Source organism: Centrocercus urophasianus, unplaced genomic scaffold, assembly GCF_019232065.1.
Source record: "Centrocercus urophasianus isolate 14NV4802_14NV808 unplaced genomic scaffold, USGS_Curo_1.0 seq_866, whole genome shotgun sequence".
NCBI classification, from domain to species: domain Eukaryota; kingdom Metazoa; phylum Chordata; class Aves; order Galliformes; family Phasianidae; genus Centrocercus; species Centrocercus urophasianus.
The window spans coordinates 11,439-37,050 of NW_024885495.1; the positions used below are offsets into that span (position 1 = coordinate 11,439).

Below are 25,612 nucleotides of genomic sequence, written 5' to 3' on the forward strand. Positions count from 1 at the left end.
ACTGGTTCCATGGTTCTCTGATCCTTAAGGTCCCTTCCAGCCCAACCTCGCCATGGTTTGATGGTTCTCTGATCCTCAGAGATCAGTCTCTCAGAGCTGTGGTGCTGGCAGCAGCCCCCTCTCAGCTCCTCTGCTCTCCCCCAGCCCAGCCCCACATGGGCAGAGCCTGCCCCACAGTGCAGTCCACCTGCAGATCCACCCCAGGCACCGCAGCACCTCCTACAGAACTTCTGCCCCCATTCCCTTCCTGGCCTCACACCCTCAGTCTCACGGCTCCTTCTCCACCTGAGCCATTAGATGCTATAATTAAGGCAGCAGCCAATTAATAACACATGGGCACGCACCCAAGCAGGCGAGTTAACATCCTTCTCACATCTACGATCGCATCGGCGCCGAAAAACGGGGCGCAATTAAGCCCAACAAAAGGAGAGCTGCCTATTTTCAATCTCCAACACAAAAGCGCCATAATTTTGTCAATCTCCCAACTAAGGTTTGGTCAGAGAAAGAAAAAAGCAGCCCAACAGGAAGCTGCCTGCCCCCAGCAGAGCAGCACCGAGCGGAGGGGAGGCGCAGAGGGCCGGGCTCTGCAGGGCAGCAGGCAGGGGCTGCAGGCCGGGGAGCTGGAAGCGCTGTGCTGAGGGGGCACGGAGCACAGAGGCTGCGGGGTCTCCTTTCTGCAGGCACCCAAAGCCACCTAAAGGGACGCTTTGTGTGGGGAACGGACCGGCGGGAGCTGCAGAGATCCCTCACAACCCCTCCAGTTCTGTGATGGAAGAGGATGGGGAGCGCAGGGCTGAGGCAGCTCCAGCAGAGCCTCGCACAACAGCGGAGCCAAGTGGCGCAAGGCGAAACCCAGGGACAAGTGGAGCCCTCAGGGGAGGCCAGGAGGGACCTGGCTGGGACACGGGGCAACAGGAGCAGCAGCGGCGCTGCCCCAAACGCTGCCTCTCAGCAACACGCCGCTTCCCCACTTTTACCCCATCCAGAGGACGGCCTGGACTTACAAACAGCTTCCTTCTGAAAGATGCTGGTTAGCAGCCCCTGAGAAACAGACGTCATTCCAAGGGACTCGAGCTGTGTTATGAGTGCTCTGTCCCAGCAGAACCGCAGTGCTGGGCTGCCCAGCATTGGGGACCCAGCAGAGCGGGGCAGGTTGGACCCTGCAGCCCAGCACACGCTGCCCACAACACCCAGGTGGTTCTGAGCACCTCCAGAGGAGGAGACCCCGCACCCAGTGCACCCCAGGGCTCCGTCCCCTCACCCTGAGGCTTTTTCTCCCGTGCAGCAGTTTGCAGCACTCCCAGGGCCTCACAGCACCAACGCAGCGACTGCTCCTCAAAGCGTCACTCACAGCACAGATCCGAAGCTCTGGGCAGGAGGCTGCGCTCCTGCGATGAGAGGCACAGCTGGGGGTTAAAACGCCACTGGCCTCGGAGCAAGGCGCGACTCAAAGCCGTCACAAGAGGGAACGGACCACAGGTAAGCGCTCACACTCAGCCCCACGGCGCCAGGGCACAGAGCTGCACGTGGCACGGGGCGGGCGGCCCCACGCTGCCCATTCCCAGCTGCGACCAGAGCAAATCACAGGGGACAGAGCTGCGCTCAGCAGGCAGCACCCAGCACTGCTCCGAGGGCAGAGCCGGCAACCTTGGTCCGAAACGTCGCCTCCTCACCCCGCTGCCCAGCAACACGGGGACGTTGGGTGCCGACAAACCTGCGGGGCCGAGCGGCACCCAGCGCTGGGAGCTCACCTTCCCAGCCCGCGGCAGCCCGGGCGAAGGCAGCTTCCTGGCCTCGGAGCATCAGCTGCCACACACGGCCTTCGCCTCCCGCTCACCCGGCGCTCAGCAGAGCCTGCAGCCCCGCTGCTCAGCCCAGGCGCTGGGACGCGGCGGCAGCGCAGCACGATGGAGGCCCGGCTGGGGCCGGACCGCAGCGCCAGGCCCGGCCGGTGCCGTGCTGCCCGCATTGGGCTCAGCGTGGCACAGCGGAGCCCGGCGGAGGCCAGCAGGCATTCGGGAGCTCAGCGCCTCGCCACGGATCGGCACAGAGGAGAAAAACAGCGACGCAGGAAGGAAAACAAGGCGGAACCTTTGTGCCCAGACGTTCCGCCACGCGGAGCTCGCTGACGGCTCTGCGCATCGCCCTGCTAATTACCAGCACAGAAAGACTCATTTAACGCCAACGGACGCAGCGGGCGGCACCGCTCAGCCACTCCAGCATCCTCGCAGGCGCTGCCGGCCGCGGGGGCACCAGGCTCAGGGCGCAGCCCAGCACGGCAGCCCGGCAGCACAGCAGCCCGGCAGCCCGGCACCTCGCTCCTCCGGCACTGCGGCTCCCGCAGCGCAGCCAGGAGTTTGTCCCTAAGTTCCCTCCCCCGACTCACCCGGCCGTGCGGGTGCCTCTTGCTCTGCGCCATGCCGCCGTCGCCCTTTATCCCGACGAGGTATTTATAATTCCTCGGTAGCGGCTCGGCTCATGGCTGGCAGCGGCACGGCGCGGGCTCCGGGGCTGCGGCCGATCTCCTCGGGCCCGGCCGCGCTCAGCCGGGCGGCAGCGAGAGGGCAGAGCCGCGTTCCGGCAGAGGATGCTCCGGCACGGGGCCGCAGGAATCCAGCCCAGCTGACGGAGCTGCGTACTGCGCTCCCACTCAGCGCCGCAGCGCGGCCCGCTGGGTCCTAACGCCGCCGGCCGGGCCGCCGCTGCAGCACGCGGGGCGAACCCCGGCCGCAAAGCCGCGCAGCCTCCGCTCTACGACCGAAGCCATCGCTCCGGCGGCGAGGCGTGGGGTTGCGGGCAAGCTGTGCCGCTCCCCCGGCGCCCCGCAGCTCGCAGCGGCAGCTCGCGCAGCTCCGAAGCCCGGCCGACGGCGGCGCCCACGGGGGAGGCGAGGGCCGCCCGCAGGGAGCAGCGCCCACCGGCAGCGGGGTCCCGGCTGGGCGAGGGGAGCCCACCGTGACGGCTGGGCGCAACGACGAACCACGGCAACCGCGGCGCCCCTCATCTCCCGCACGGCCGCGGCCAACTTCTGAACGTTGTACGAAGGGCCGACGAGAAGCCGAGCTCTGCGCCACGTGCGGCGCTGCCCCGCGCCCAGCTGGGGTCTGTTTAACAAGGAGAGGATGGGCAGGAAGGAGCCCGGGGCAGCGCTGGGGCTGCGACAAACCGCAGCCACTGGGGCAAAGCACAGCAACAGCTCCGTCTGGAAGCAGAGCCAAAATGGAGTTCGTGGAATCACGGAATGGCCTGGGCTGCAAAGGGCCGCGATGCTCATCTCGTTCCAACCCCGCTGTGTGCGGGGTCACCAAGGACACACAGGGACACGCAGATCCCCATAGAGACCCACAGAGACCCCGAGGGATCCATAGAGACACACAGATCCCTATGGAGACTCACACAGACTCACAGGGAGCCACAGATCCCCCGTAGGGTCGCATAGAGACCCACAGAATCACAGAACGGCCTGGGTTGCGAAGGCCCACAGCCCTCATCTCATTGCAACCCCCTGCTGTGTGCAGGGTCCCCAACCAGCAGAGCCACATCCAGCCTGGCCTCCAACGCCTGCAGGGCTGTGAGTTGGCCTCACACAGGGAGACGCTCAGGTTGGAGATCAGAGCAGCTGGTTCTCCTGTAGAGCAGTCAGGCACCAACGTGGGCTGGGGTCACCAGGGGTGCGGAGGACCACAGATGTGGCTCTGCTGGCGGTGAGGATCCAGCCCTGGTGATTCCGTCCTGCAGCTCTGAATGGCCACTGCGTGCAGGAGCCGCCATGAAAGGAAGCCACGACCTGTCAGCCACCTCCCCCCCACCTCACATCCGAGCTGAAGGTGCTTCTCCTCTCCACACTCTGTTCTAAAGGTGCTGCTTTAGAACATCCATCACAAAAAGTTACCAAAGGCCAACAAAAATGCAGCATCGCTGCCCTCCCCTCTTTGCCGTTGGCTCCAGGTGAGACCTGGGGCACTGCACACAAAAACCAGCGTTGTAGCGAGCGCTGAAGCCACGCCTGCACATCAGTGCCAACCCCACATTCATACGAAGCCATGATGTGTAAAACAAGCGCAGAAGGGCCCAGGAAGGACAGCAGTGGCAACTGTAAGCCTTCACCTGCACACAACAGCTGCAAAACAGCTCCCAAGAAAGAGCAAGAGCCCCAATTTGGGCTCCCTGAGCCCAGGTTACGCAGAGGCAAATGCTCCAGCACTCACTGCTCTGCACAGCACGGCACAGCAGCACCTGCAGGGACAACCACCGCTCCAGCAGCGCCCTTCTGCTTTCTGCTCCCATTCACGATGAGGATTTTGGATACGAACCGAACTTGGACCAAAAGATGAGAAGCCAACATGGGGCAGCGTTTTATTGGTGAGCCAAAGCTGCGTTCCAGGAGCTCCTACCTGTGCTGAGAGGCGGCTGGATCTGCGCTGCGCTGCGGCTCAGGAGCGTGTCAGCACAGGGCAGCACAGCGCAGCACAGCGCATGCTTCGCACTGCGGCCTCCGGGCTGCCAGCAATCCTCGTTCACCTGCAAAAGGGGGAGAGATGTCACAGGAGCTCCTCACAGAGCTCCGGGTCGTGGCAGCAGCGCTGGGCCCTGCCCTTCCTGAGGGGTACGGCAGCACCAGGCTGAGGAGCACAGAGCACAAACCCACCGTTTGGCCGCAAGCTGGGACAAGAAGCAGCAGCTCAAACACGACCTGGAGCAGCTCGCAGCCACCAGAACCCCTGCTGTTATCCACACAGAGCTGAACTCATCCTAACACTGTTCCGTCCTCGCAGAGCTGCTTTGGCAAAGCTTTCTGATAGGTAGGACGAGGGGAATGGTTTTAAAGTGAGCCAGGGGAGTTTAGGTTGGATATCAGGAGGTTTTTCACACACAGGGTGGTGGGGCAGTGTTACAGGTTGCCCAAGGAGGCTGGGGATGCAACAGGATTCAAGGCCAGGCTGGATGTGGCTCAGGGCAGCCCGGGCTGCTGGTTGACCTGCACACAGCAGGGGTTGGAGCTGGATGAGCGCTGTGCTCCTGTGCAGCCCAGGCTGTTCTACAGCTCTACAGGGGGTTTCCTCTTCCTGCACCCTTCTGCTCAGAACAGGGATCCTAAGGGCAGCACTTCAGGGCTCTGCCTTTATGGTGTCCCTGTGCAAAACCCCAAAGCTGCTGAGTGCAGGACTCTGAATTGAGCTCTCAGCCACGCACGCTCACTGCTGAGCCAGCCTGGGCTCCCGCTGTCCCGAATGCCTGCACTCTGTCTGCTCTGGAGCTGCGCTCCTCCCTGAGCTCAGCACCCCACAGGATGGGCACCACTCTGCCCCAGGACGCCACCAGACCCACAGATGCTCTGCAGCTCCGACCCCAGCACTGCAGACAGAAGGACAGCCACGCTCCTCTGTCCCGTTCAGCCAGACCATCAAACACCTTCATTAATGCTCTCACTGGTAACGGCATCCCATACAGCAAGGCAGCAAGGAGAAGTTTCTGGAGCCCACGTCACCTCAACCCAGCAGAGCCGCGAGCAGCTCAGCCCCCAGCGCAGCTCCAGGCTTTAGGACCCTGCAGGCGGCTCCGTGAGCCTGCGCCGTGCTCGGCTGCAGCACAACTCCAGCACAGCCCAGCAGCGCCGCAACAAAGCCGGGGCACAGCAGGCACAGCAGGCGCAGCTCTGCGCCTCCCAGCACTCGGGGGAGGCTTTCCTGCAGCCGAAAGCAAACCATGGGGGCCGCAGCCATGCGGCACAGCACCACGGAGCGCAGGACGCCGCGGCCCAGCAAGGACAGGTCAGTGCTCTCCGCTCACCCTCACGCCCCCCATCCCTGCAGCACCTGCCCGCCTCCCCCATTCAGCCCCCATTCGGCCCCTGAGAACGGCCGATGTGAGCCGTGCCTGCTCTGCAAGCTCTGCAACGGCCACCACTGCTCAGTGCTTCTGTTCTGTGCTGCGCTGGGACAGCACTGCTCGCCAAGGGAAGCTCAGCTTCCAGGCCGGCAGCTCCTGGAGCCTCCTTTCTGCTTAGAATAGCAGGAACAGAAATAACAAATGCTGAACTGCTGACAGCTGCTCCCAGTAGTTCCAAAGGAACTTCCGAGCGCCTCGTGTTCGTTTGGCAGGGATCCTCCCTGTGAAGTAGGTCACAGCCACCACCTCACGTCAGAGAGCTGAGGGAGGAGAGGGGAAAAGAGATCTGCCCAAGGTCACACAGAAAGACCTTGGCAGCATCTTCAATACAGAACACGGCACTGCACCTCACGATAAGGGCAGCCCCCCTGCTGGAGGCGGCGGCTGAGGGCAGCGAGCTGCACCAGGTGCTGCTCAGAGCTGAATGCAGAGAAGTGGTGACTCACAGCTGGAGGGGCTGCCAGGGATCTCTGCAGCTCCCCAGTCCCACCGCCGGTCCGTTCCCCACACAAAGCGGCCCTTTAGGTGGCTTCGGGTACCTGCAGAAAGGAGACCCCGCAGCCCCCGTGCTCCGTGCCCCCTCAGCACAGCGCTTCCAGCTGCCCGGCCTGCAGCCCCTGCCTGCTGCCCTGCAGAGCCCGGCTCCAGCCCTCCGCGCATCCCCTCAGCGCCGCTCGCATCCCTCAGCCTCCCCTCCTCCACACGCACGGCCCGGGGCTCTCAGCCTGCCCCCGTCAGGAGCTGCTCCAGGCCCCGGCAGCTCCTGCCTGCCCTCAACCGGGAGCCCCGCACTGGGCGCAGTGCTCCGCATGTTTTGTCCCCGCGGCGGAGCAGAGGGGCCGGGCGGCTCCCTGCCCTGCTGGCCGCATTCTGTGCCTGCAGCCCAGGGAACCGTGCGCCTCCTGGGCCACCAGGGTTGCTGCACTGCCGGCTCACGTCAGCGTTTGGCCATCAAGGCCCTCGGCTTCTTCTCCGCAGAGCTGCTCTCCAGCATCCCAGCCCAACCTGTGCACTGCAGCTGTTCCCCCCTCGCCTCCCCCATGCCCAGCCCTGCGCTGCCACGCTGAACCCATCAGGTTCCCCTGTGCCAGCCCTCAGCCCGCCCAGCGGTGCCGGATGGCAGCGCGGCCCTCTGGGCCATCAGCCACTGCTCCCAGCTTTGTGCCCGTGCCTGGGGGCGCCTCCATTCCTCCACGCATCCCAGCGCTGAGCGCCAGAACCGTTACGGTTGGAAAAGACCTCTAGGATCATTCGGCCCGACCACCAACCGCTCGCACATCGACAGCTCCAGGGCCGGGGGCCGCGCGGCTCCCCGGGCACCGAACGGCAGCGCCTGAGCGGGCCGGGAGCCGCCCTGACACTCACCTGACCCCAACCGCAACCGGGCCCCATCCCGGCCCTCCATGTCCCCCCATCGCTGTTCCCCGGTCAGAGGCCGCCCCTCCCGCTCCCATCCGCCGGTCGCTCACAGCTTTGGCTCCCGATCCCGCCGGTTCCGCCCGGCCCAGCCCGTTCCCTCAGCGCGGTTCCAGACGCGCTCGGCACAGCACGGCCGGCGCGGCGCGGCGAACCGCAGCCCTCAGCTCGGCCGGCAGAGCGGCACGGATCGCCTCGCGGCCCGGAGCCCAACCGCGCCGCCGCTCCCCGCCCGCCCCCCGCCGCCGGTACCTCAACGCCGCGCCCGGCCCCGATCCGGAGGCTCGGAGCCGCCGCCCGGCCGCGAAGCCCCTCGCGAGGACCCCTCGGGCCGCCCAGAGCCGCGCCTGACGGCCGGCACGGCCCGCGGTGCGGCCACGCGGTGCGGCACGGCTGTGGGCAGCCCGGGGGGGGAGGTGGAAGGACCCCGAGTGCTGCGCGCATGCGCAGTGAGCCGAGTGACGCCGGCCGGGCGTGGGGGGAGCGGGGCGGGACGGGCGGTGGGGCGCTGCCCCATGGGTGGGGCCGGGCGGGAGGAGGAAGCGAGCCGGGCCGGGCCGGGCACAGCCGGTAAGTGGCCCCACCGGGGCCCGGCCCCGACCCCCAGCACCGGGCTGGCGGGGCTGGGTTCTCTGGCGCGTTGGTCCGGCGGAGAACGGCTCCGTGCGGGGCGCGGTTCCCCGGTCCCGGAGCCGCTGGGAGAACCGCGGGGTCGTCGGGGCCAGGAAGGAGCTCTGAGGTCGCCGCGCCCGGCTGCCAGCCATCCCCGTCCGGGTCGGCCGTGACAGCGAGGGGCCGCCCGGCGGCTGGGATCGGCGCGGGGGAGCCGCGCTGACGGTCGGGGCTGCGCCGAGCCGAGCTGCCGGTCCTGCCGGCGTCCCAGCCCGTCCGGGCGCTTAGAGCGCAGCTGCCGTGCAGAGCTGCTACGGGAGCGGCACCGCGGCTCCGTGCCGGCGATGTCGCCGAGCCCGCTGGCAGCACGCGGCCGGGCGGCGGTGCTCCTAAACGGCTTCGCAGACTCGCCTAAACACACCCCGCCGCCCGGCCCTGCTGCTCAGCCGTTCGTTTCCCCGCAGCAGTCGATGCCCCGGAGGAAGGCGGTGCCGACGCTGGGCAGCCTCTGCCTGCAGAGCTTGGTGCAGCACATGCAGAGCGTGTGGGTGAAGGACTACAGCGAGAACTACCTGGATGAGTACAGCTTCCGCTTCGTCATGGGCCCCTTCAACGACCTGGGTGAGCTGCGGGGTGCACGAGGAGGAAGGCAGGCAGGCAGGCGGTGCTGCTTGCTGACCCTCATTGCCCACAGCCGGCAGTTTGGTGCAGGACCTGATCCGGCTGCTGGGCGAGAGCCGCCGCCTGTCGCGTGCTGCGCTGCATCTGCTGCTGCTGCCTCACCTGCAGGAGCTCAGCCTGCAGCACTGCCACGGCCTGGTCAGCAACGCCATCGGGCAGCTCATCACCGTGCGCTGCAAGGTGAGCGGGGCTGGGTGTGGGCAGGGGGTGCCTGCTGTGGGGCTGCGAGCGGAGCCGGTTGGTGTTGCATGGGGCAGAGTCTGGCAGCTGCTGTGGGACATCAGGGAGGGGACGAGGGGCACTGGTCTGCACTGGTTTTCCCCTCCCAGCACCGCTTGGGCACAAGGCCGTCTGCTGTACCGGGGGCGTGGGCCGGGCGCTGCAGGGGCTCGAGCTGCCGTGGGGCTCGGGGAGCGCCGGCGACGCCGCAGGCCCTGCTGATGCAGCTTCGTCTACGGGCGCAGAGCCTGAGCGCGCTGGACCTGCACGGCTGCAGCCGGCTGTCGACCGACGTGCTGGTGGACCTGGTGGAGGAGCTGCCCCTGCTGAGCCGCCTGGGGCTGGCGGAGACGCAGGCCAACGTGCAGGTGCTGGCGGCCGTGGGCTCCTCCTGCCGCCGCCTGCGGGAGCTGGACGTGTCCCGCTGCAAGAAGGTGACGCCGCGCGCCCTGCGGCACCTGGCCTACGACCCGCTGGAACGGACCCCGGGCTGCCCGATGCTCCGCGTCCTCCTGGCGCGCGGCTTGGAGCCGGCGGGGGGCGGCGCGGTGCCTGCGCTGGCCTTCGTGCTGCTGGCGCTGCCGCTCCTGGAGGTGCTGGCGCACGGCGACGCACCGGCCGCGCTCGCCCTCCTGCACGCGGGGCGGCTCGACGACACCGGCGACGCCGACGGCTTCCCCTCGCTGCGGGAGCTGGAGCGGCGACGCGGCGGCCCTCCGCTCGCGCTGCCCCTGCGGCACCTGGAGGAGCTGACGGAGCCCGAGCTGGCGGCCGCCCGCGCCGTCTGCCCCGACGCCGAGGAGGTGACCGCGTGCCTCGGGGACGGCGAGACGGACGCCTGGGACGCGCTGCTGAGCTGGAGCCGCCTGGCCCGGCTGGGGCTGTCGTGTGCGGGGCCGCGGGGCCGGGCGCTGTGCGAGGCGCTGCCGCTGGTGCGCGGCCTGGGCTCGCGGCTGCAGAGCCTCGCGCTGCACGGCTTCCTCTTGGAGGACGAGCTCGCCCTGTGCGCGCTGCTCGGCTGCTGCCCCAACCTGCGGGACTTCAGCGCGGAGCTGCGGCCCCCGCCGCGCGGCCGCCCCGACGCCGAGCCGCCCGAGGAGCCGCCGCGGTGGGACACGGAGCTGCTGCCCCGCGATCTGCCCCGCCTGCGCCGCTTCTCCCTGGCGCTGCCCGGACCCGTCCCGGAGCCCCACGGGCTGCTGCTGCGCGCCACCTTGGCGTCGCTGCTGTGCCGCTGCCCGCGCCTGCAGAGCCTGCGCCTGCTCGGCATCGCGCTGCCGCTGGACTCCGTGTTCGAGACGGTGCTGACGGCGCCGGGGCCGCCGCTGCAGGAGCTGCAGGAGCTCTCGCTGGTCGAGAGCCGCGTGTCCGGGCGCACCGTGCGGCTGCTGCTGGCCTCCGACGGCCGCCTGCGCCGCCTGGACGTGTCCCGCTGCCGCGATGTGCACCGCCGCGACTACGACGGCTTCCTGCAGGCCGTGCGGAAGCAGCGGCTGGACCTGGACATCACCTGGGAGTAGCGCTCACACCGAGGCCTTTAATAAAGCGCTTACGCCGCGGCCGCTCGCTCCGTCTCTGCCCCATCGCGGCTCCTAGCGGGCGGGGGTCTCGGGGCCGCCCAGCCTATGGGCTCAGCCCCGTCAGCCGCTCCGACTCCTCCCAAAGCTTGCGGGCCAGCCCGGCGTCCCGGGCGGCTGCGGAGGGCAGCGTGAGGCTGCAGTCGCTGCCGAAATACTTCCCTGAGATGCCCGACACTTCCTCCGAGACGGCGCAGTAAATGGTGCTGACGGCGCCCTGCTCCGCCGACTGCCGGGGAGAAAAGAGCTGAGCGGGGACCCCGCCGCCCCCTGCCCACCCGGAGCCCCGTCGCCGGGGGTGGCCCCGCTCACCTTAATGAAGGGTCTGATGAGGAAGAAGAGGCCGCGCACCACCCAGCTGAAGTTGCGCATGATGCCGGTGCTCACCACGCCGGGGTTCAGGCTGTTGGCGGTCACCCCTGCCCGGCGGCACCGTCACCGTCCGGCCCACGGCAGGCAAATCCCCCCGTGCCAAGCAGGGGCCCGTGGGGCGGCCCCGGAAAGCTGGGGCAGCGGGAAGAGCCCCGACCCCACCGGTGATGACAGCCATCCCCGATCCCGTGTCCGCGGGGTCCCGGGGCATTGCTGAGCCCCTGCAGCCCCCCATGCAGGCCCTGTGCCACGGCACCGCCGTGCAGTTGGGATGGGTGGGCAGCCCTGAGGTGCTGCTGGGCCTGAGAGCCTGCAGCCAAATGCAACAGGAGCACAGCATGGCACAGCATAGCACAGCATAGCATAGCACGGCACGGCATGGTGCAGCAGGGCAGGGCACGGCACAGGAGGGCACGGTGCAGCACGGTGTGGCAATTTGCAGCACGGCGCGGCCCATCACCCACCCGTGCCCTGCAGGCGCTGCGCCAGCTCGGCGGTGAAGAGGACGTTCATCAGCTTGGTGCTGTTGTAGACGGGATCGAAGCCGCCGGGCCTCGCCTGCCCGGTGAGGAATCGCACGTCCGCGGTGCCCGCGCTGTGCCGGAAGGACGAGACGGTGACGACGCGGGCGGGCGCCGACGCCTTCATCAGGTCTGCGCGGAGCGGGGCATGAGGTCCTCACCCGGCACCCCCCCCCCAGCCCGGCCGCCCCCAGCGCGCAGCCCTCGGCTCACCCAGCAGCAGGTTGGTGAGCAGGAACGGGCCCAGGTAGTTGGTGGCGAAGGTCCGCTCCAAGCCCTCGGGCGTGAGGGCGAAAGGCAGCCCTGCAAGAGGCGCGCGGTGCCGTGGGGTCGCGGTTTTAGCGAGGCGGGGCGGCGGCGGGCGCGGGGCGTTACCGGTGAGGCCGGCGTTGTTGACCAGCACGTCCAGGCGCTTCTCCTCCCGCAGCACCTCCGCGGCGAAGGCGCGCACCGAGGCCAGCGAGCCGCTATCCAGCAGGCGCAGCACCACGTTGGGGTTGCCGGTGGCCGCCCGGATCTCCTCCGCCGCCGCCTGGCCGCGCTCCCGGCTCCGGCACGCCAGGATGGTGCGGGCGTTCCTGCGGGCCAGGTCCATGGCCACGCACTTCCCGATCCCTGTAACGCACAGAACGGGCGACCGCCTGCGGCCGGTGGGATCTGTGCCCCCCGGGTGGAGAAGGGCAGGGTGTGATGGCAGCGGGGTTCCGTGCTGGCACTGCTGGGAGCTCAGCACCAAACCGGGGGCACCACGGCTCGGGAGCTGGGGGTGTCAGCGTGGGGCAGAAACGGGTGGTGAGGGGTTGAGGGAGGGCAGCTTGGGGTTGGGTGTCAGGGGAAGTTGTGTGCTGTGAGAGCGGGGAGGGGCTGGAACAGCTGCAGAGAGGCTGCGATGCCCCGTCCATCCCTGGAGGGGTTGGAGGTTGGATGGGGCCCTGGGCAGCCTGGTGTAGCCTTAGATATGGAGGTTGGTGGCCCTGCGTGTGGCGGGGGGTTGGAGCTTCGTGATCCTCGAGGTCCCTTCCAACCCGGGCCGTTCTGTGATCCTGCAGGACAGGATGGGGATGGCGCTGCTGTGGGCTGTGGGAAGGGCCGGGCCGGCAGCTCATTGCAGCTGCTGCCACGTGGCAGGAACCGACGGGGAGGGGATGGGCCCAGGCCACGTGCAGCCACCCTGTGCCGAGCACACGGGCACACGGCAGGGGTTGCCCAACACTCAGCCCCGCGCTGCGCCGAGGGACGCTGTGGGAGCACAGAGCCCAGCGCCCAGCACGAAGCTCAGGGCCGTGGCGGCGCAGGGACAGGCGGCGGCCTCGGCTGTCAGCCATCGACCCGGCAGGGCAGAGTCCAGCCGCGGGGCTGCTGCCGGGTTACCTGGTGCACAGCGAGAAGCAGCAGCTCCGGGCGGTGGCACAGCGGGGCACGGCGTCGCCGATGGGCGGTGAGCGTGGGGCAGAGCGTGGGGTGGCAGAGAGCAGCCCGGGGACAGGCAGCCACCTCTCCCGCAGCCCCACCGGAGCTGGCAGCGGGAGGGCAGGGACCCACGAGCCGCCCCACGTCCCCACGCTGCCCCACGTGTCACCCTCGTCCCACGGCGCGGCACCCGCAGCCCCTCACAGCCCCACGGTGCCACCGAGGCCCCTCTCACCGCTGTTGGCTCCGGTGACGATGACCGTCTTGCCGGTCAGGTCGGTGGGACACCTGCGCGGGTCCCAGGCGCGTCTCCTCGTGGCCCAGAGCAGCATCCCCAGCAGCAAGGCCAGCACGGACCACAGCGGGTGGCTGCAGAAGCTCGGCAGCTCCATGGCTGCGGCTGGAGGAGCGCCCAGGAGCAGCTGGGGGGCAGAGTCCAGCTGGAGGCATTGGCCCGGCCCCGCAGCTGAGCACCGTGCAGCTCCCTCCCGATTCCCCGGCAGCAGAGCACGGCAGCTCCGCCAGCTGCTGGAGCACAGAGCAGGGATGGGTGGCAGCAATTTGGCCCCGGGACGCAGGGCAGAGATGGGCAGCGGGGTGGGAGAGCAGGCGGGAGCGGGCTGAGCGCACCTTGTCCCACAGGACAGCCCGGGCCGCTCAGCCACACCTGGCACTGAGGTTACAGAGGGGTCCAGAAGCGCAGGAAGGGGGCCGATAAACAGGGGTGCACACGGTCTGGGGGGCTCTGTGCACCAAACAGCCCTCAGCAGGCCTGGCGCTGGGTCGGGGGCTGCTGCTCTCCCTGCCTCTCCATCTCTCCCTTCTCTTTTTCCCTTGCAGTTGCTGAGCGCTGCGAGGCTCCCCCAGATTGCCCTGAGAACCACAGAGCGGGGTGGATGTGGCTGTGGGAGGGCCAACCCCTGCAGCACATCTGTTCTGAGCTTCCACTGGGGCTGATGTTTGGGTGCAGACCCCGAGCGTCCCTTCACCTTAATCCTACGGGAGCTGCTGAAAGCAGGGCTTGGCAGCCAGCATCACAGCAAGGAGCCGAGGCACCGCGACGCCCCGGGATGAGGATGGGACGGGGCTGCCATCCCGGATGGAGCAGATGGGAGCTCTCACCCCACGCCGCACTCAGGCCCACAGCCAGGAGATGTTGGACTCTGCTGTATTCAAGGCGTGCCATCGCCGGTGACCTGGCTGACTGCGATGGCAGGGAAGGGCACAGTGGGGCGGAGAGGCCTCAGGTCCCTCTTGGCCTCTCCCGTCTCCTCCTCCGCATCCTCTCTGCGCACAGGGAGGCGCAGCCCGCGCCCCTCGCTGCCTCCGTGCCTGATGGTGACACCGGGAGCCAGCCGGACGGTGCCCAGTAAGGAGCCCAGCACCGGAGATCGGGAGCTGCCGGGCTGCCCGGCCCCCGCGATGGGCGGTAAGAGCCGCGGCGCCTCCACAGCCGCCAGCCCTCGGGGCGACCGCGAGGCACCCGGCCCCACATCCTGCCCAGAGGGGCCGCGGGGCTGCCGCCGGTGCCGCAGGGGACGCGACTGCCTCTCGATCTCTGTGCCCGGCTCCAACACCTCCACGTGGGGCCGGATCCGGAGCGTGGAGGGGTGCAGCAGAGCGGCGCTGCGCCTATCGCACGCCCACCCCTCACTGCGCAGAGATTTCCGTGCCCACATCGCTATCAGGTCGCTGCAGGAGGGGGGCTGTGGCTTTCCGTGCCCTTCAGCTTCTGCCGCATCGCTGATTTCCGCCCACAACCGTGGCCCTGGGTGTTTGATGCCAGGCAGGCGCCGGGGCCGGGCCGTGCTGCGGCTGAGCGGGGCCGGCAGCAGGGCTGGCACGGGGGGGGCTGCCCGATCCCTCGGAGGGCTGGGGAGCGTCGAGCACCTCATCCTGCACCGACGGTGTTGGGGAGGGCAGTGGCACGCCGCCCCCCTCAGCCTCGGATGGGACGGCGTCCGTGTCGGTGCTGGAGACCTGGGCGGAGCACAGGGACAGCAGTGGGGCCGGGGCACAGAGCACAGCGCCCAGCCTCCCTGGGAAAGGGCAAAGCGGGGCTGCTAAGGGGTGAGTTACGAGATGACTCCCCCATCCTGGCCACGCGCGCGAGAACAGAAACTCACAGCGCTGGGGGGGGAAAGGCAGGGGGGGAATCACCTCTCCGTGCCCTGCGGCCGGACACACTCGCAGGATGGGCACGGCACCCTCAGCCCAGGCTTCGGTGGCACCCGGCGGGGGCTCCTCGTCCTCCTGCCACGCACCGGCCGCCTCCAGCTCCGCGTCGCCCTCGTCCCGCACCGGGAAGCGCCACGCGGCCGCCCGCAGCAGCTCGGCCCTCGCCTGGCTCACGGCGAACGGCACGCACTGCCCGCGCAGGGCCGCACGTCGGCGCCGTGACACGCGCTCGAAGCGCGCCCGGACCCAACGCGGACACCCGGGGCTGCGCGCCGCCCACCTGCCGGGCCAGCTCGGCCTGGAAGCAGCGCTCCACGACGGCTCCCAGCAGCTCGGCCACCGCGTCCCCTACGACGTCGTCCCGCTCCTCGGCCGCCAGCACGGACAGCCACTGCGCCTCGCACAGCCGCCCGAGGGCCGCGTCCGGAGGAGCGGCGCTGGGGGTCCGCGTTTTGTCCCCGCGCTGCCGGGCGGCGGCCGTGCGCTCGCGGGAGGTCATGGCCTGCACGGGGACACGGCGGCCGCAGGGCTGGAGGCGGCGGCTCCGGGCTGCGCGCCCTCCCGGCACGGCTCTGCGCGGCCGCCGGCGTCCCCAGCTCCCCTCGGCACCCTGGACCCTTTCGGGCCCCGCCGCCCCGCCGCCCCGCCGCCCCGCTCACCTCTCCCCGCAGGGCGGCGTCTCGGTGTCCACGGCAACGTCGCTCCCGAATCTCGGCGCTCTGTGATGACATCATCGCGACGCGCCTCCCCCTTACGTCATCGCTCTGCGCCGCCGTCTCCATGGTTACGGCGGGCAGCGGCCGAGCCGCGGAGCAAGCGGGACCGGGATCGGAGCGGGGCTGGAGCCGGCCCGGGGCGACGGAGCGGCGGGAGCGCCGCGGGCCGCGATGTACCGCCGGGAGAAGAGCATGGCGCTGCGCGGCAGCTCCTCGGCGCTCTACAACAACCTGAGCGTGCTCCTCCCGCCCCGAGGGCGGCTCGCCTTCCTCGGCTCCGTGCACGGCCCCGCCGTCACCGTGCTCAGCGCCACCGGCGACGCGGCGGGCCGCGCCCAGCGGCAGCTCCAGGCCCGGCCGGGCGGCGGGGCTTCGCTCGTCACGCAGGTGGGACCCCGCGCCGCCCCTCGGCCGGGCCGCCGTCCCCGAGCGGAGCGGGGACGAGCCGGGCGGGGAGCCGGAGGAGGGCCGAGGGCCGGGTACCGACGGCGGCGGGACGGGAGGCGGTGCCGCCAGCTGGGCCTCCGCTCCGGTTCCCCTCCCGGCGGCCAGGCGCGGCGCTGCCGGCGACTCCGCGCTGTGCGGGCGGCGCCCGAGGCGGGCGGCACGCGGCGCAGACGGCGCTGAGCGCGAGGAGGCGGTGGGGCGAAGGGGCGAGAAGAGGCCGCCGTGCCGAGGGACGGAGCGGGGCGCCGCTGGGACGGGGGAGGGAGCCCGCGATGTCCGAGTTACAGGGGCCTGGAGACACGGAGCATCTCGGGTTGAAACGGTCCCCTAAGGACCGTGGAGTCCGACTGCAGAGATGGGAGGGAAGGAGCTTCCTGAAGAGGCTCCCTGAAGGCGATCCATCCCAGCTCCCGCCCCGTTCGACAAGAGCCGGAAACGCGGCTGCGGGCAGCCCTGGGGAGGGATGAGGGCTGCCGGTCCCCTGCTGAGCTGTGCTTCCTTCCAGGCTGCCTGGTGTGTCCTGCCGGCACGCACCCTGCTGGTGCTGACCTGTCAGAAAGGCATCCAGGTGAGGTGTTCTCCTGCACGGGGTGACCAACGCTCGCAGCACTGGGAAGGTGAACTCGCTGGGGTGGCAGCTGGGCTCAGGGCTGCGTAACCAGGGCACCGCTGCTCCCTTTTGGGCAGCGGTGGAGCACAAAGCTGTGGGAGCTTTGCCGCTGTCCGGGTCTCATTTGTCTTTTTTTTTCTCTTTCCAGATGTACGAAGCAGATGGCTCCATCATGGTGTATTGGCACGCGCTGGACATCGCAGAGCCTCCTCCAGGTAAATCCCACAGCAGGAGGGCAGTGAGGAGCCCTGGGCCCTCTGCTCCTCTCTTCCCAGGGCCGTGAGACCGAGCGTTCCTGTGGTGCAGCCCGGTTCCTGCTGGCTGGAGACACCCACAGCATTGCTCCTGTGTCCAGGCTGGACTGAGCCAGGCCAGGGCCGCTCAGCAGCTTAGCAGGAGTGTCTGGAGGGGGTTCTGCGTCACCCCAGCTCCACTGTGCAGGCACAGCCTGGGCTTGGGGTGGGTGGATGGGGACCCACTGTGGCAACTGCAGCGGGGATGGCGGGGATGGCACTCACACCAGCTTCCTGCTGATGATGTGAGCTGCTGCAGGCTGCAGCCCAGCCGGCTCCTGGTTCCTTTTCAGCACAAGCCGCGTTTGCCCGAGGGATCTCTGCAGCAGGAGAACGTTTCATCTGCGTGGGTGAGTGAAGCACCGGGAGGAGGAACGGGCAGGGCCGCACCGGGTGGTGCTGCGGAGCCGTGGGTGAAGCAGGGTGACGTGGTGACGGCCGAAGGCGCTGCGCTCACCTGGTGGCTCCCGCAGGGAAGCGCCGTGTGCGAGCGAGCCTCGCGGGGGCGCAGGGCTTGGGGGAGAGCGAGGTGTGGCAGTGACACGGGGCGGGCTGGGGGGGGGGACAGCAGCGCTGCAGTCCCTGCCGACGCCTCCGGCGCGCCGCTCCCGCAGGGTTGTCCTCTGGGATGGTGCTGGTGTTCGACATCCCCCCGAAAGGGACCGACATCGCGGTGAGCGAGGTCCTGAATGAGCACCGCGACGCCATCACCGACATCGCCGCCGAGCTGGGCCAGGCGCCGGTACGTGCGTGACCGCCAGCGGCCGCTGGGGACGAAGTGCCCCGTGGGGGGGGGGGGCGGCGGGGGCTGCGGCCGTCCGTCGGCGCTGTGGCTGCCCGGGGCCGTCCTGACGTGGCGCCGTGCCCTCCTTGGCCAAGCCTGGCCTCTGCCGCCTGCAGGCAGCGTTTTGTAAGCGGCCGAATCTCGGTGCTGGTTGGCCGGATTGTGGGGAGGCAAAGTGCTGCGGCAGAGACCGTCTTGATGGGACGAGGAGCCGAGGCCCTTTTGCACAAAGAGCGCCTGTGAGAGTGTGACTAATTGGCAGAGAATGGCCTGTGACACGTCAGGGTGCCAGGGCACGGAAGAGCCATTGAGAGCTAAAGAGCAGCCTTGTAACAAGAGCGAGCGAGCAAAAGTGGCGGCGAATAAACGGCCAGCAGAAGGCAAGCTGGCACCATGAGGGAGCTGCTGGCACAGGCCCTGCTGAGCGCGGGGCGAGGGGGGCACGGCCCCGGCCTGCCTGTCTGCACGGGGATCCTGAGGGCCGCAGGGCCGCCGTGCTGCCCGGAGCTCGGGGAGGTGGGGAAGCCGAGGGCAGCGCTGCTCCTGGGGCTCCTGGGGGCAGACCTGCTTCCCCTGCCCGCCCTCAGCAGAGGGGAGGAGGCGTCTCACCGTCACCAGCGGCGCGGTGACCCTTGTCACGTCAGACGGGATGGCTCTGCCCGGTGCCAAAGCTCAGCCTGAAATCGGGACGGGGCTCCTGGGCTCGCTGGGTGACATCTCAGCAGACACGCTAATTGCCTTCCTCATTACCGGCTGCGTCTTTCCCGACGAGGCCGCTTTGATAACGTTCTCTAACGAGGCGCGTTGAGCTTTCCCTGCGTTTGGGACTCCCTTGAACAATTAATTGCTTAGAACTCGTTCCCAATTAGCCTGGATGTGGAGCTCGTTTGTGAGAGCTGCTCGGTCGCCCCGCTCTGCCTGGTCTCCAAGGCGCTGCTCTGCAGTCTGAGCGGAGGGACGGAGCTCGCTGTGAACCCCAGCTGGGGGCTGAAGTTTGTGCTGAGACTCCAAAGCGGAGGGAGGAGACGCGCAGATTGATCTCACAAGTTTCCCCCGCGTGTAATTAATTCTAATTAGCGTTGCCGAACACCGGCGTGTTGAAGCTGAAACTCTCACACGCTCACGGCCAGGCTTTCCCCTTCCACAAGATGTCAGCAGTTTCTGCGGGCGGTTGAACTTTGTGCTGCAGGCCGCGGCTTTCGCCTGCGGCAGCTCCGGCCCCGCTGCCAGCGGCAGCTTCTGCCCGCCGTCGGTCGGCAGCTCGCCGCCCTCTGCCCGCCCCGCCGCCCCGCTGAGCCTCGGCCGCTCCCGCAGGACGGGGCCGGGGACCTGGTGACCGCTGACGACGCCGGGGCGCTGTGCGTGTGGAGCTCCGGCGAGGAATTCTCCCTGCTCAACAGGATCCCGGCCTTCGGGTGAGTCCGAAGCGGCCGGGGCGGGAGGGGGCGCGCGGGTCTGCGGCCGGCCGGGGGGAGGGGAAGTGACGGCGGCCCCGCGCCCAGCTGGACCTGCTCCTCCGTGCGGCTCTGGAACGGGATCGTGGCCGCCGGTTACGGCAACGGGCAGATCCGGCTGTACGACGCAGCGACGGGCAGCCTGCGGGCCGAGGTGGGCGCGCACGCCCGCTGGATTTACGCCCTGGACCTGGCACCGGCCTCGGGAAAGGTACGGCGCGCTGCGCGGGGCGCCGGGCGGGGGCCGCGTGCGGTCGGGGGGATCGGCCCGCCGTGCCACGGCCTCTCTGCCGCCCCCCTGCAGCTGCTGTCGGGTGCGGAGGACTCCTTCGTTCACGTGTGGAAGCTCAGCAGGAACCCGGACACCGACGACGTTGAGGTGAGCGCGAGACGCGAGCGGGCGGCGGGGATTCGGGAGCGGGGCGCCGCGGGTCGCTGCCGTAGGGTCGCGGCTGCCGCGGCTGCTCGGGGCGCTGCAGTGGAAAGCCGGCCGGGCCCGGCCTGGGCTGCTGCAGCCGCTCGGCTCCTCCTCCCGTTGGCACGGCCCCGAGTCTCGACGTGGGGCGCAGAAAGGAACGGCTCCTGGGCTGTGAACCGGCCGGCTGTAGCCTCGGCTGCCGGCCCAGCTCTCCCTGCCCGTCGCTCGGAGCGCTGTGTTCATAGCAGGGCGCGGACGTGAGGCGGCTCGGGCTTATCGAACTGCGCCCCTCGCTGCGGTTCTGTGCAGGTCCAGCACTGCCACGCTGAGTGCGTCACCGACACCCAGATCTGCGGTGCCCGGTTCTGTGACCCCGAAGGAAACTCCTTTGCGGTGACCGGCTACGACCTCAGCGAGATCTTCTGCTACAGCCGGGTGTAACCGCGAGCCGTGCGGGCTGCTGGGGGGCTGCGGCAGGGAGAGCCGGGCGGCCCGCCCCCCCCCCCCCACCTCCGTCACAGCGCCGTGCCCGGCAGGGTGGGATTCTGCACGCAGCCGGAGCTGAGATCGGTCGCTCCCAAAGCATCCCTGCCCTCGGTGCGGCCCGTCTGCGCGTGGGAACACGGGCCGGGAGCCGTGCCGGCTCCGCAGCACTGCGGGTCCCCGGGCCAGAAGTTGCCCCCCGAGCCCCCCCTGCGAGAAGGATGCGGCCGAGGTGACGTGGCCGGGCAGCAGCAGCCGCACCGCGGGCTCCGGTAGCAGCGTTCCTCTCCGTTCCCCGCACGGAGGGACTCCTCTCTTCCCCGCGGCACCTTTCCTTCAGGCACGAAGGGATCCGGGCTGAACCCGTGCTACGAGCTCGGCCGGCCGGGGGGGCCGCAGCGGCCGCTCCCAGCCCAGGCGGCCGCACCCACGGCTGCGGCAGCGCGGCCCGCCCCGGCCCGGGGCTCAGCGGGGCAATGCGAGGCCTCGCGCCCTGCCGGCGCTGCGGGCAAACCCGGCTCCCAGCGGCCTCCCGTGCGGGGCCGCAGCCGCGCTCCGTGCCGCAAAAAGCGGAGGCCGCGCTCTGCTGGGACGGCCGTGCGCCCCGGGGCCGGGCTGCGAGGTCGCTGTGCGGAGCCACGGCCCCGCTGGCGCCCCGTGGGCTGGGAGGCGGCCCCGCACCGTGCTGGAAGTGGGGCCGCGCTCCGTGCCGCAGTTCTTCCCGTGCTGCCGTCACCTCCCCACCCCGTGTCCCAGGCCGGGCTCGGCGGTGTCACGGAGCTCCGCGTCCCGGCTGTCCCTGCTGGCTCCATTCCCGGGGCCCGACGGGGCGGGGGGTGCGCGGGGGGCTCGGGAGGAGCTCGGCCCTGCTCGGACCGCTGCTCGGCAGGCGGGCTGGGAGCTTCCTGCGACTCCCGGGTCCGGCGCGGCCCTGCGGGAGCCTTTCCTGCAGCCCCCGGCAGCGTTGGGATCCGGGCCGGGCTGCTCCAGCTCCCGCCGTGGGGTGAGAGCCTCACCAGCGGTGGGGGCCCTTCTGCCCCACGGCCCCCACGCGCCCCGTTCTCACCGTCAGCGCTGAGCCCCAGCCCCGTTCGCCTTCCAGCCCTGCGCTGCCCTCCCAGCCGTGCTCCCCCACACGGCATCACCCCCCGTCCCCGTGTGCGCCGCCCCCCACCCCCAATAAACAGCCCCGGCCCGAGCGCCGTCGCGTCGCTGCTCTCTGTGCCCAGCGCCACCGCCGCGGCAGTGAGGGGCAGGCAGCGCTCGGTCCCGTTACAAAAGGTTTTATTAAAGGTTAAAATCGGCGCGGTGAGGAGCCCCGCTCACAGTGCTGGGGAGGCGGGGGTACAAACAGCCCTTGAGGTGGGCGCGGGCGCCCGGGGGTTGTGCTGGGGCGGGACGAGCGGAGTAGAAAAGTGTACAAAGGGTCGTTGTGCAGCACGGGGACACGGCGACCCAAAGGGGGCCGGGACGCGTCCAAGGCACGGAGATGAGCGGGGCCAGCCGGGCCGCCCGCCGCCTCTCCCTCGCGCCCCGCTCACAGCTTGGCCCCCACCTCCGGCAGCGCGGAGGGGAGGGGGGAATTCAGCACCAGAGAGCCCGGCTGGGAGCGCCCAGCTCGGGTCAGCACCCTGCCGCGGGCCCGGCGGGCCCCCAGCCCCACAATACTGCTCGGTCAGAGGTAGCACCAGCGCGGGGGGCCCTGCCGGCTCGACGCCGCTCCGCGGGGGCCGTGAACCGGAGCGGCGGCCGCGGCGGGCGCCCGTAGCCGGGGACGGGGCTGTAAACAGGCGGCGGCTCCGGGGACCCGTGGCGGCCGCGGCTCCCGTGGAGGAGAAGCCCCCAGGCCGGCACGGCTCGGAGCCCGGCCGCGTCCCCGGCCCTGGGAAGCCGCACGGCCGCGCTCCCGGCTCACGAGACGTGGGGCGAGGGCCGCCAGAAGCACCACTTGCTGCGGGTGTGCTGCTTGCGCTGCAGCTGCTCCTCGCGCTCCCGCTCCTTCTTGGAGCGCAGGTACAGGTCCTCCTCCTTCAGGTACCACACCGGCGGCCAGCGGTGCCTCTCGAAGTGCGCCTGGTTCTCTGCGGGGCGCGGGGACTCAGCGCACGGCCGGCCGGCCGCCCCCTCCCTGCCCCCGGACCCCGCACCGCCCGCGCCCTACCCGGGGACATGAACTTCATCTCTCGGGGGAAGCGGCGGCACACGCTGTTGTAGTTGGTGCAGATGTAGTGCAGGCACCAGGCGGCCAGCTGCCGGGCGTTGTGGAACTGCGGGGACCCCCATCAGAACGGGCCGAGCCGGGGGTCGATGCCCCTCAGCCCCCCATCCCGTACCTGAGTCATCTCCAGGTAGATGAGCACCTGCTCGTCGATCTCCACCTGCTGCATGAAGGCGCGGAGCAGCTCATCCACGGCGTACTGCTCTGCGGCACGGATGGGGCCGTGAGCGCGGGGCGACGCCGGGCTGCGACGGCTCTTACATAAGGGCCGCGCCGAGGCCGCCCGGGGCCGCATCGATCCCAGCGCCAGCCGGCCTTCATCGTATCGGCGGCTGACGTCAACGGGCAGCCGGGGGGGGGGGGGGGGGGGGGGCGGCTCACCTGTGAGCGCCTGCAGCCGGGGCAGGCAGAGGCGGTTGGTGAGGATGAGCAGCTCCATGGCGTCGAGGTCGGGTGTGGGCGTGAAGACCCCGGTGTAGAGGAAATCGAGGACGGCACGCAGGCAGGCGCAGTTGGTGCCCGGCAAGGAGACCTGCGGGACAGGGGCGCGGGGACCGGCGCTGCGGGAAGGACGGACCCCCACCCGGAGCCCCGCGCGGCCGGGCCCGAGCGCAGGGATGCCGTGTGCGCAGCGCCGTGCCGGCTGCTCCCCGCAGCAGCCCCCTCCCACCGTCCCCTCCCAGACGTCCCACCGCCTGCTGCCCTCACCTCGGCAGCGTAGCTCTCCCGGAACGCCCCCCGGAACATGGCCATCATCCAGTCGCAGCCGGCTATCAGCAGGGGTTTGTGCGCCGGCACGGCCCCGTCGTCCACGCGGAACACCACGTCTGGGCAGCACGGGGACGGGATGCACAGCCCGCAATGGCGCTGCCACACGGGTGCCGTGGGGTGGGGGGCTGGGGGGGGGCCGTGAGCACGGCGGAGGGGCGCCCCGCGTGGCCGCGCCGTACCTGCAAAGACGCCCTTCCCCAGGCACTCCTTGATGCGGTTGGCACGGCGCACGTGGAAGGCTTTGGTGATCTCCTGGTTCATGAAGCTCTCCTTGTTGAGCACGTTGGCCACCATCATGCGCAGGTCGAACACCTCCAGCAGCTCGGCGATGGTGGCCACCTGCATCAGGTCAGCGCACGCCCGCTCCAGCCGCCCGGTGTAGAGGTACTCCAGCACGGCGCGGAACGGCTCCGGCGCCACCGAGCGGTCCATGCACACCACCGTCATCCTCTTCTCCCTCCCGGCCACCGGGTCGGCCACCACCTCCCAGCGCATGCTGACGAAGCCCCGGCCCCACGCCGACAGATCGCGAGCGCCATCCCCCGTCGCCGCCCGCAGCGCCTCGTCGCTCTGCACGGCGCGCAGCCCGCCCTGCGGCCCCTCGCCCAGCGCCCCCCGCTCCCCGTCCAGGCTGCGGGCGCGGGCGGCCGGCTCCTTGCCCGTCCCCAGCGGCCCCTCCAGGGTGAAGAGGTCGTAGAACTTGGAGCAGGAGGTGGCCAGGTAGACGCGGTGCGCGAAGATGCGCTGCCCGCCCTGCAGCTGGAAGACGACGTCGGCGCACAGCGGGGTGCAGAAGAGCGCGGCGGGGCCCCAGGCGCGGCTGGCCGGCGGCTCGGGGATGCGGATGACCGGCGGGGGGGGCTTGGGGGGCAGGAAGGGTGCCTGCAGCAACGGGCGCTGCATCTTCTTCAGGTGGGACTTCCAGAACTGCAGGTGGCGGCGGGAGATGAGCGCGGCGCGGATGGCGTTGTCAAAGACGTCCTTGATGCCGAACTGGGCCACCACGCTGGTCTCGTAGTAGGGGACGCCCAGCTCCTTGGCCACCTCGTGGCCCCGCTCCGGGGGCAGGATGTCCGTGGGTCGGATGGGCCTGGGGGGACGGCGGGGGAACTCATCACCACGCATGGGACCCCCTGAGCATCGGGGATCCAGAGGATAGGGGACCCTGTGACTGGGGGAGCATAGGGGACCCAGAGAGCATAGGGGACCTGGTGACCGGGTGGCACCCGCTGAGTGTAGGGACGCAGTGACTGTGGGAGCCCCAGCCCTGCCACCCCCCCGGCGCAGCCTCACTTGGCCAAGGGCCGCCTGGCACGGTTGACGGCGTCCAGGTCGGCGTAGCGCAGGTCCAGCTGGCAGCCCACCAGGATGATGGGCGTCCGTGGGCAGAAGTGTTTGATCTCAGGGTACCACATGGTCTTCACGTGGCGCAGGGAGTTGGGGTTGGCGAGCGAGAAGCAGAGCACCACCACGTCTGACCTGGGCCAGAGGAGGAGGAGGAGGAAGGTCAGAGCCCTGCACCGGCGCCCTGGGCACCAGCATGGAGATACCCGCGGGCAGCAGCAGAAGGGACCCGGCCCCGCGCTGTGCCCCACATTGGGGTCCCCCAATCGGGAGCAGCCCCAGAGCCACGGCTGCTTTCTGCCTGGGACGTGACCGGGAGCCGTGCTGGAGCCGGGCCGGTGCCAGGACCAAGATAGACACCACCCGCCCGCCCTCGGGCCCCCCGCCAGCACGGGAGCTGCGAGCGACGCCGGCACCCAGAGCCCCGCGGGACAGCGGCGGTGAGCGGGGGTCCCTGGGTGGCTGTGGGCACCCCACGCCATGGCATTCCCCACGACCCCCCCCCGCCCCAGGAGCCCCCTGCCCCGTCGGGTGCCCCCAGCCCCGTGGAGGGGTTGTGGGAGTGTGCCCACGCAGCTGGCGCGGGGGCAGCGATAGCAGAGGGGCCGTGCCAGGGGCTGAGGGCCGTGCTTGTTTACAGCCTGGGCATTGCGCGGGGGGGTCGGGCCTTGCCCTGCTCAGCCATGGGGCATCGGGAGCTGAGAGGTGGGCAGGACCCTACAGGGGGGGACAGGACCCTACAGGGTGGGTCAGGACCCTACAGGGCACTGCACGCTGCAGGGACTGGGGGGTGTGAGCCAGGCACAGCGGACTCTGCGGTGTCCCGATGCCCCCCCCTGCAATATGTGGGTCCCCAACAGCCTCAGAACCCCCAGGAGTCCCCTGGGACCCCACTGCCACGTGATGCCACCTCTATGGGAGAACCTGCAGGGGGAAGGGAGATCCCCTCCCGAAGGCGAGGTCCCTCCTGGGGGTGTCTGCAGGTCTTTGCGGGGGGGTCTCATGCATGGAGGAGGTCTCACCCAGGGGGCTGCGTTCTCTCCCGGGGTGGGGGTCTCTCCCGGAGGGTGGTTCCCCAGCTGGAAGGCTTAACCCGGGGGGAGGTCTCTCCCGGGATGGGGGGTGGGCAACTCGGGGCGGGCGGCGCCGGGTGGTTCTGTCCTGATCTGGTATCTGGTCTCTCCCAGAGAGGAGTTTCT

The 25,612-nt window shown here is 70.0% G+C and overlaps 5 protein-coding genes across 5 annotated transcripts in view; 1 reads left to right on the forward strand and 4 right to left on the reverse strand.

The window, feature by feature from the left end:
• Positions 1-7,593, reverse strand: part of LOC122171211 (dynactin subunit 1-like) — a 17,321-nt gene extending 9,728 nt beyond the window's left edge. The window contains exon 1 of the mRNA XM_042838622.1: positions 7,558-7,593. The gene's annotated coding sequence lies outside the window, so the exon portion shown is untranslated. The remainder of the gene's footprint in view (positions 1-7,557) is intronic.
• Positions 7,594-10,328: 2,735 nt separating this feature from the next.
• On the reverse strand, positions 10,329-13,127 carry LOC122171209 (retinol dehydrogenase 13-like). The gene is made up of 6 exons (XM_042838620.1): positions 12,933-13,127; positions 11,663-11,902; positions 11,501-11,590; positions 11,231-11,419; positions 10,707-10,813; positions 10,329-10,623 (listed from the first exon to the last, which is right to left on the reverse strand). Exons 1-6 carry the CDS (start codon positions 13,087-13,089, stop codon positions 10,441-10,443), a joined length of 966 nt encoding a protein of 321 aa, XP_042694554.1. The 5' UTR covers positions 13,090-13,127; the 3' UTR covers positions 10,329-10,440.
• A 61-nt stretch (positions 13,128-13,188) lies between these two features.
• CUNH2orf81 (chromosome unknown C2orf81 homolog) lies at positions 13,189-15,672 on the reverse strand. Its single transcript, XM_042838621.1, is given in 5 exon segments — positions 13,189-14,550; positions 14,552-14,677; positions 14,858-15,064; positions 15,156-15,377; positions 15,535-15,672. Coding segments are annotated over 5 exon segments (1,359 nt in total). The 5' UTR covers positions 15,658-15,672; the 3' UTR covers positions 13,189-13,869.
• Positions 15,673-15,747: 75 nt separating this feature from the next.
• On the forward strand, positions 15,748-20,506 carry WDR54 (WD repeat domain 54). The gene is made up of 9 exons (XM_042838619.1): positions 15,748-15,978; positions 16,544-16,606; positions 16,797-16,863; positions 17,235-17,291; positions 17,556-17,683; positions 19,040-19,140; positions 19,228-19,390; positions 19,484-19,558; positions 19,907-20,506. The coding sequence occupies exons 1-9, from the start codon at positions 15,763-15,765 to the stop codon at positions 20,036-20,038; spliced, it is 1,002 nt and encodes a 333-aa protein (XP_042694553.1). The 5' UTR covers positions 15,748-15,762; the 3' UTR covers positions 20,039-20,506.
• An 841-nt stretch (positions 20,507-21,347) lies between these two features.
• The window catches only part of LOC122171207 (rho-related BTB domain-containing protein 2-like), a 4,915-nt gene continuing 650 nt past the window's right edge, over positions 21,348-25,612 (reverse strand). Inside the window, exons 3-9 of the mRNA XM_042838618.1 lie at positions 24,363-24,548; positions 23,249-24,159; positions 23,007-23,125; positions 22,680-22,830; positions 22,414-22,502; positions 22,242-22,347; positions 21,348-22,161 (exon numbers count right to left, since the gene is read on the reverse strand). Of these exons, the coding sequence (XP_042694552.1) occupies positions 21,992-22,161; positions 22,242-22,347; positions 22,414-22,502; positions 22,680-22,830; positions 23,007-23,125; positions 23,249-24,159; positions 24,363-24,548 (1,732 nt within the window). The 3' untranslated portion in view covers positions 21,348-21,991. The remainder of the gene's footprint in view (positions 22,162-22,241; positions 22,348-22,413; positions 22,503-22,679; positions 22,831-23,006; positions 23,126-23,248; positions 24,160-24,362; positions 24,549-25,612) is intronic.

What these genes read in the sequence shown, in the direction of transcription:
- LOC122171209 (XM_042838620.1), bottom strand. Translation starts at nt 13,089, where the DNA reads ATGGAGCTGCCGAGCTTCTGCAGCCACCCGCTGTGGTCCGTGCTGGCC. An exon ending in CGTCACCGGAGCCAACAGCG is followed by an intron (nt 11,903 to 12,932) that starts GTGAGAGGGGCC and finishes TGTGCGTTACAG; the next exon opens with GGATCGGGAAGTGCGTGGCC. An exon ending in TCATCAGACCCTTCATTAAG is followed by an intron (nt 10,624 to 10,706) that starts GTGAGCGGGGCC and finishes TCTCCCCGGCAG; the next exon opens with TCGGCGGAGCAGGGCGCCGT.
- WDR54 (XM_042838619.1), top strand. Translation starts at nt 15,763, where the DNA reads ATGTACCGCCGGGAGAAGAGCATGGCGCTGCGCGGCAGCTCCTCGGCG. An exon ending in CATCGCAGAGCCTCCTCCAG is followed by an intron (nt 16,864 to 17,234) that starts GTAAATCCCACA and finishes GTTCCTTTTCAG; the next exon opens with CACAAGCCGCGTTTGCCCGA. An exon ending in CGGACACCGACGACGTTGAG is followed by an intron (nt 19,559 to 19,906) that starts GTGAGCGCGAGA and finishes GGTTCTGTGCAG; the next exon opens with GTCCAGCACTGCCACGCTGA.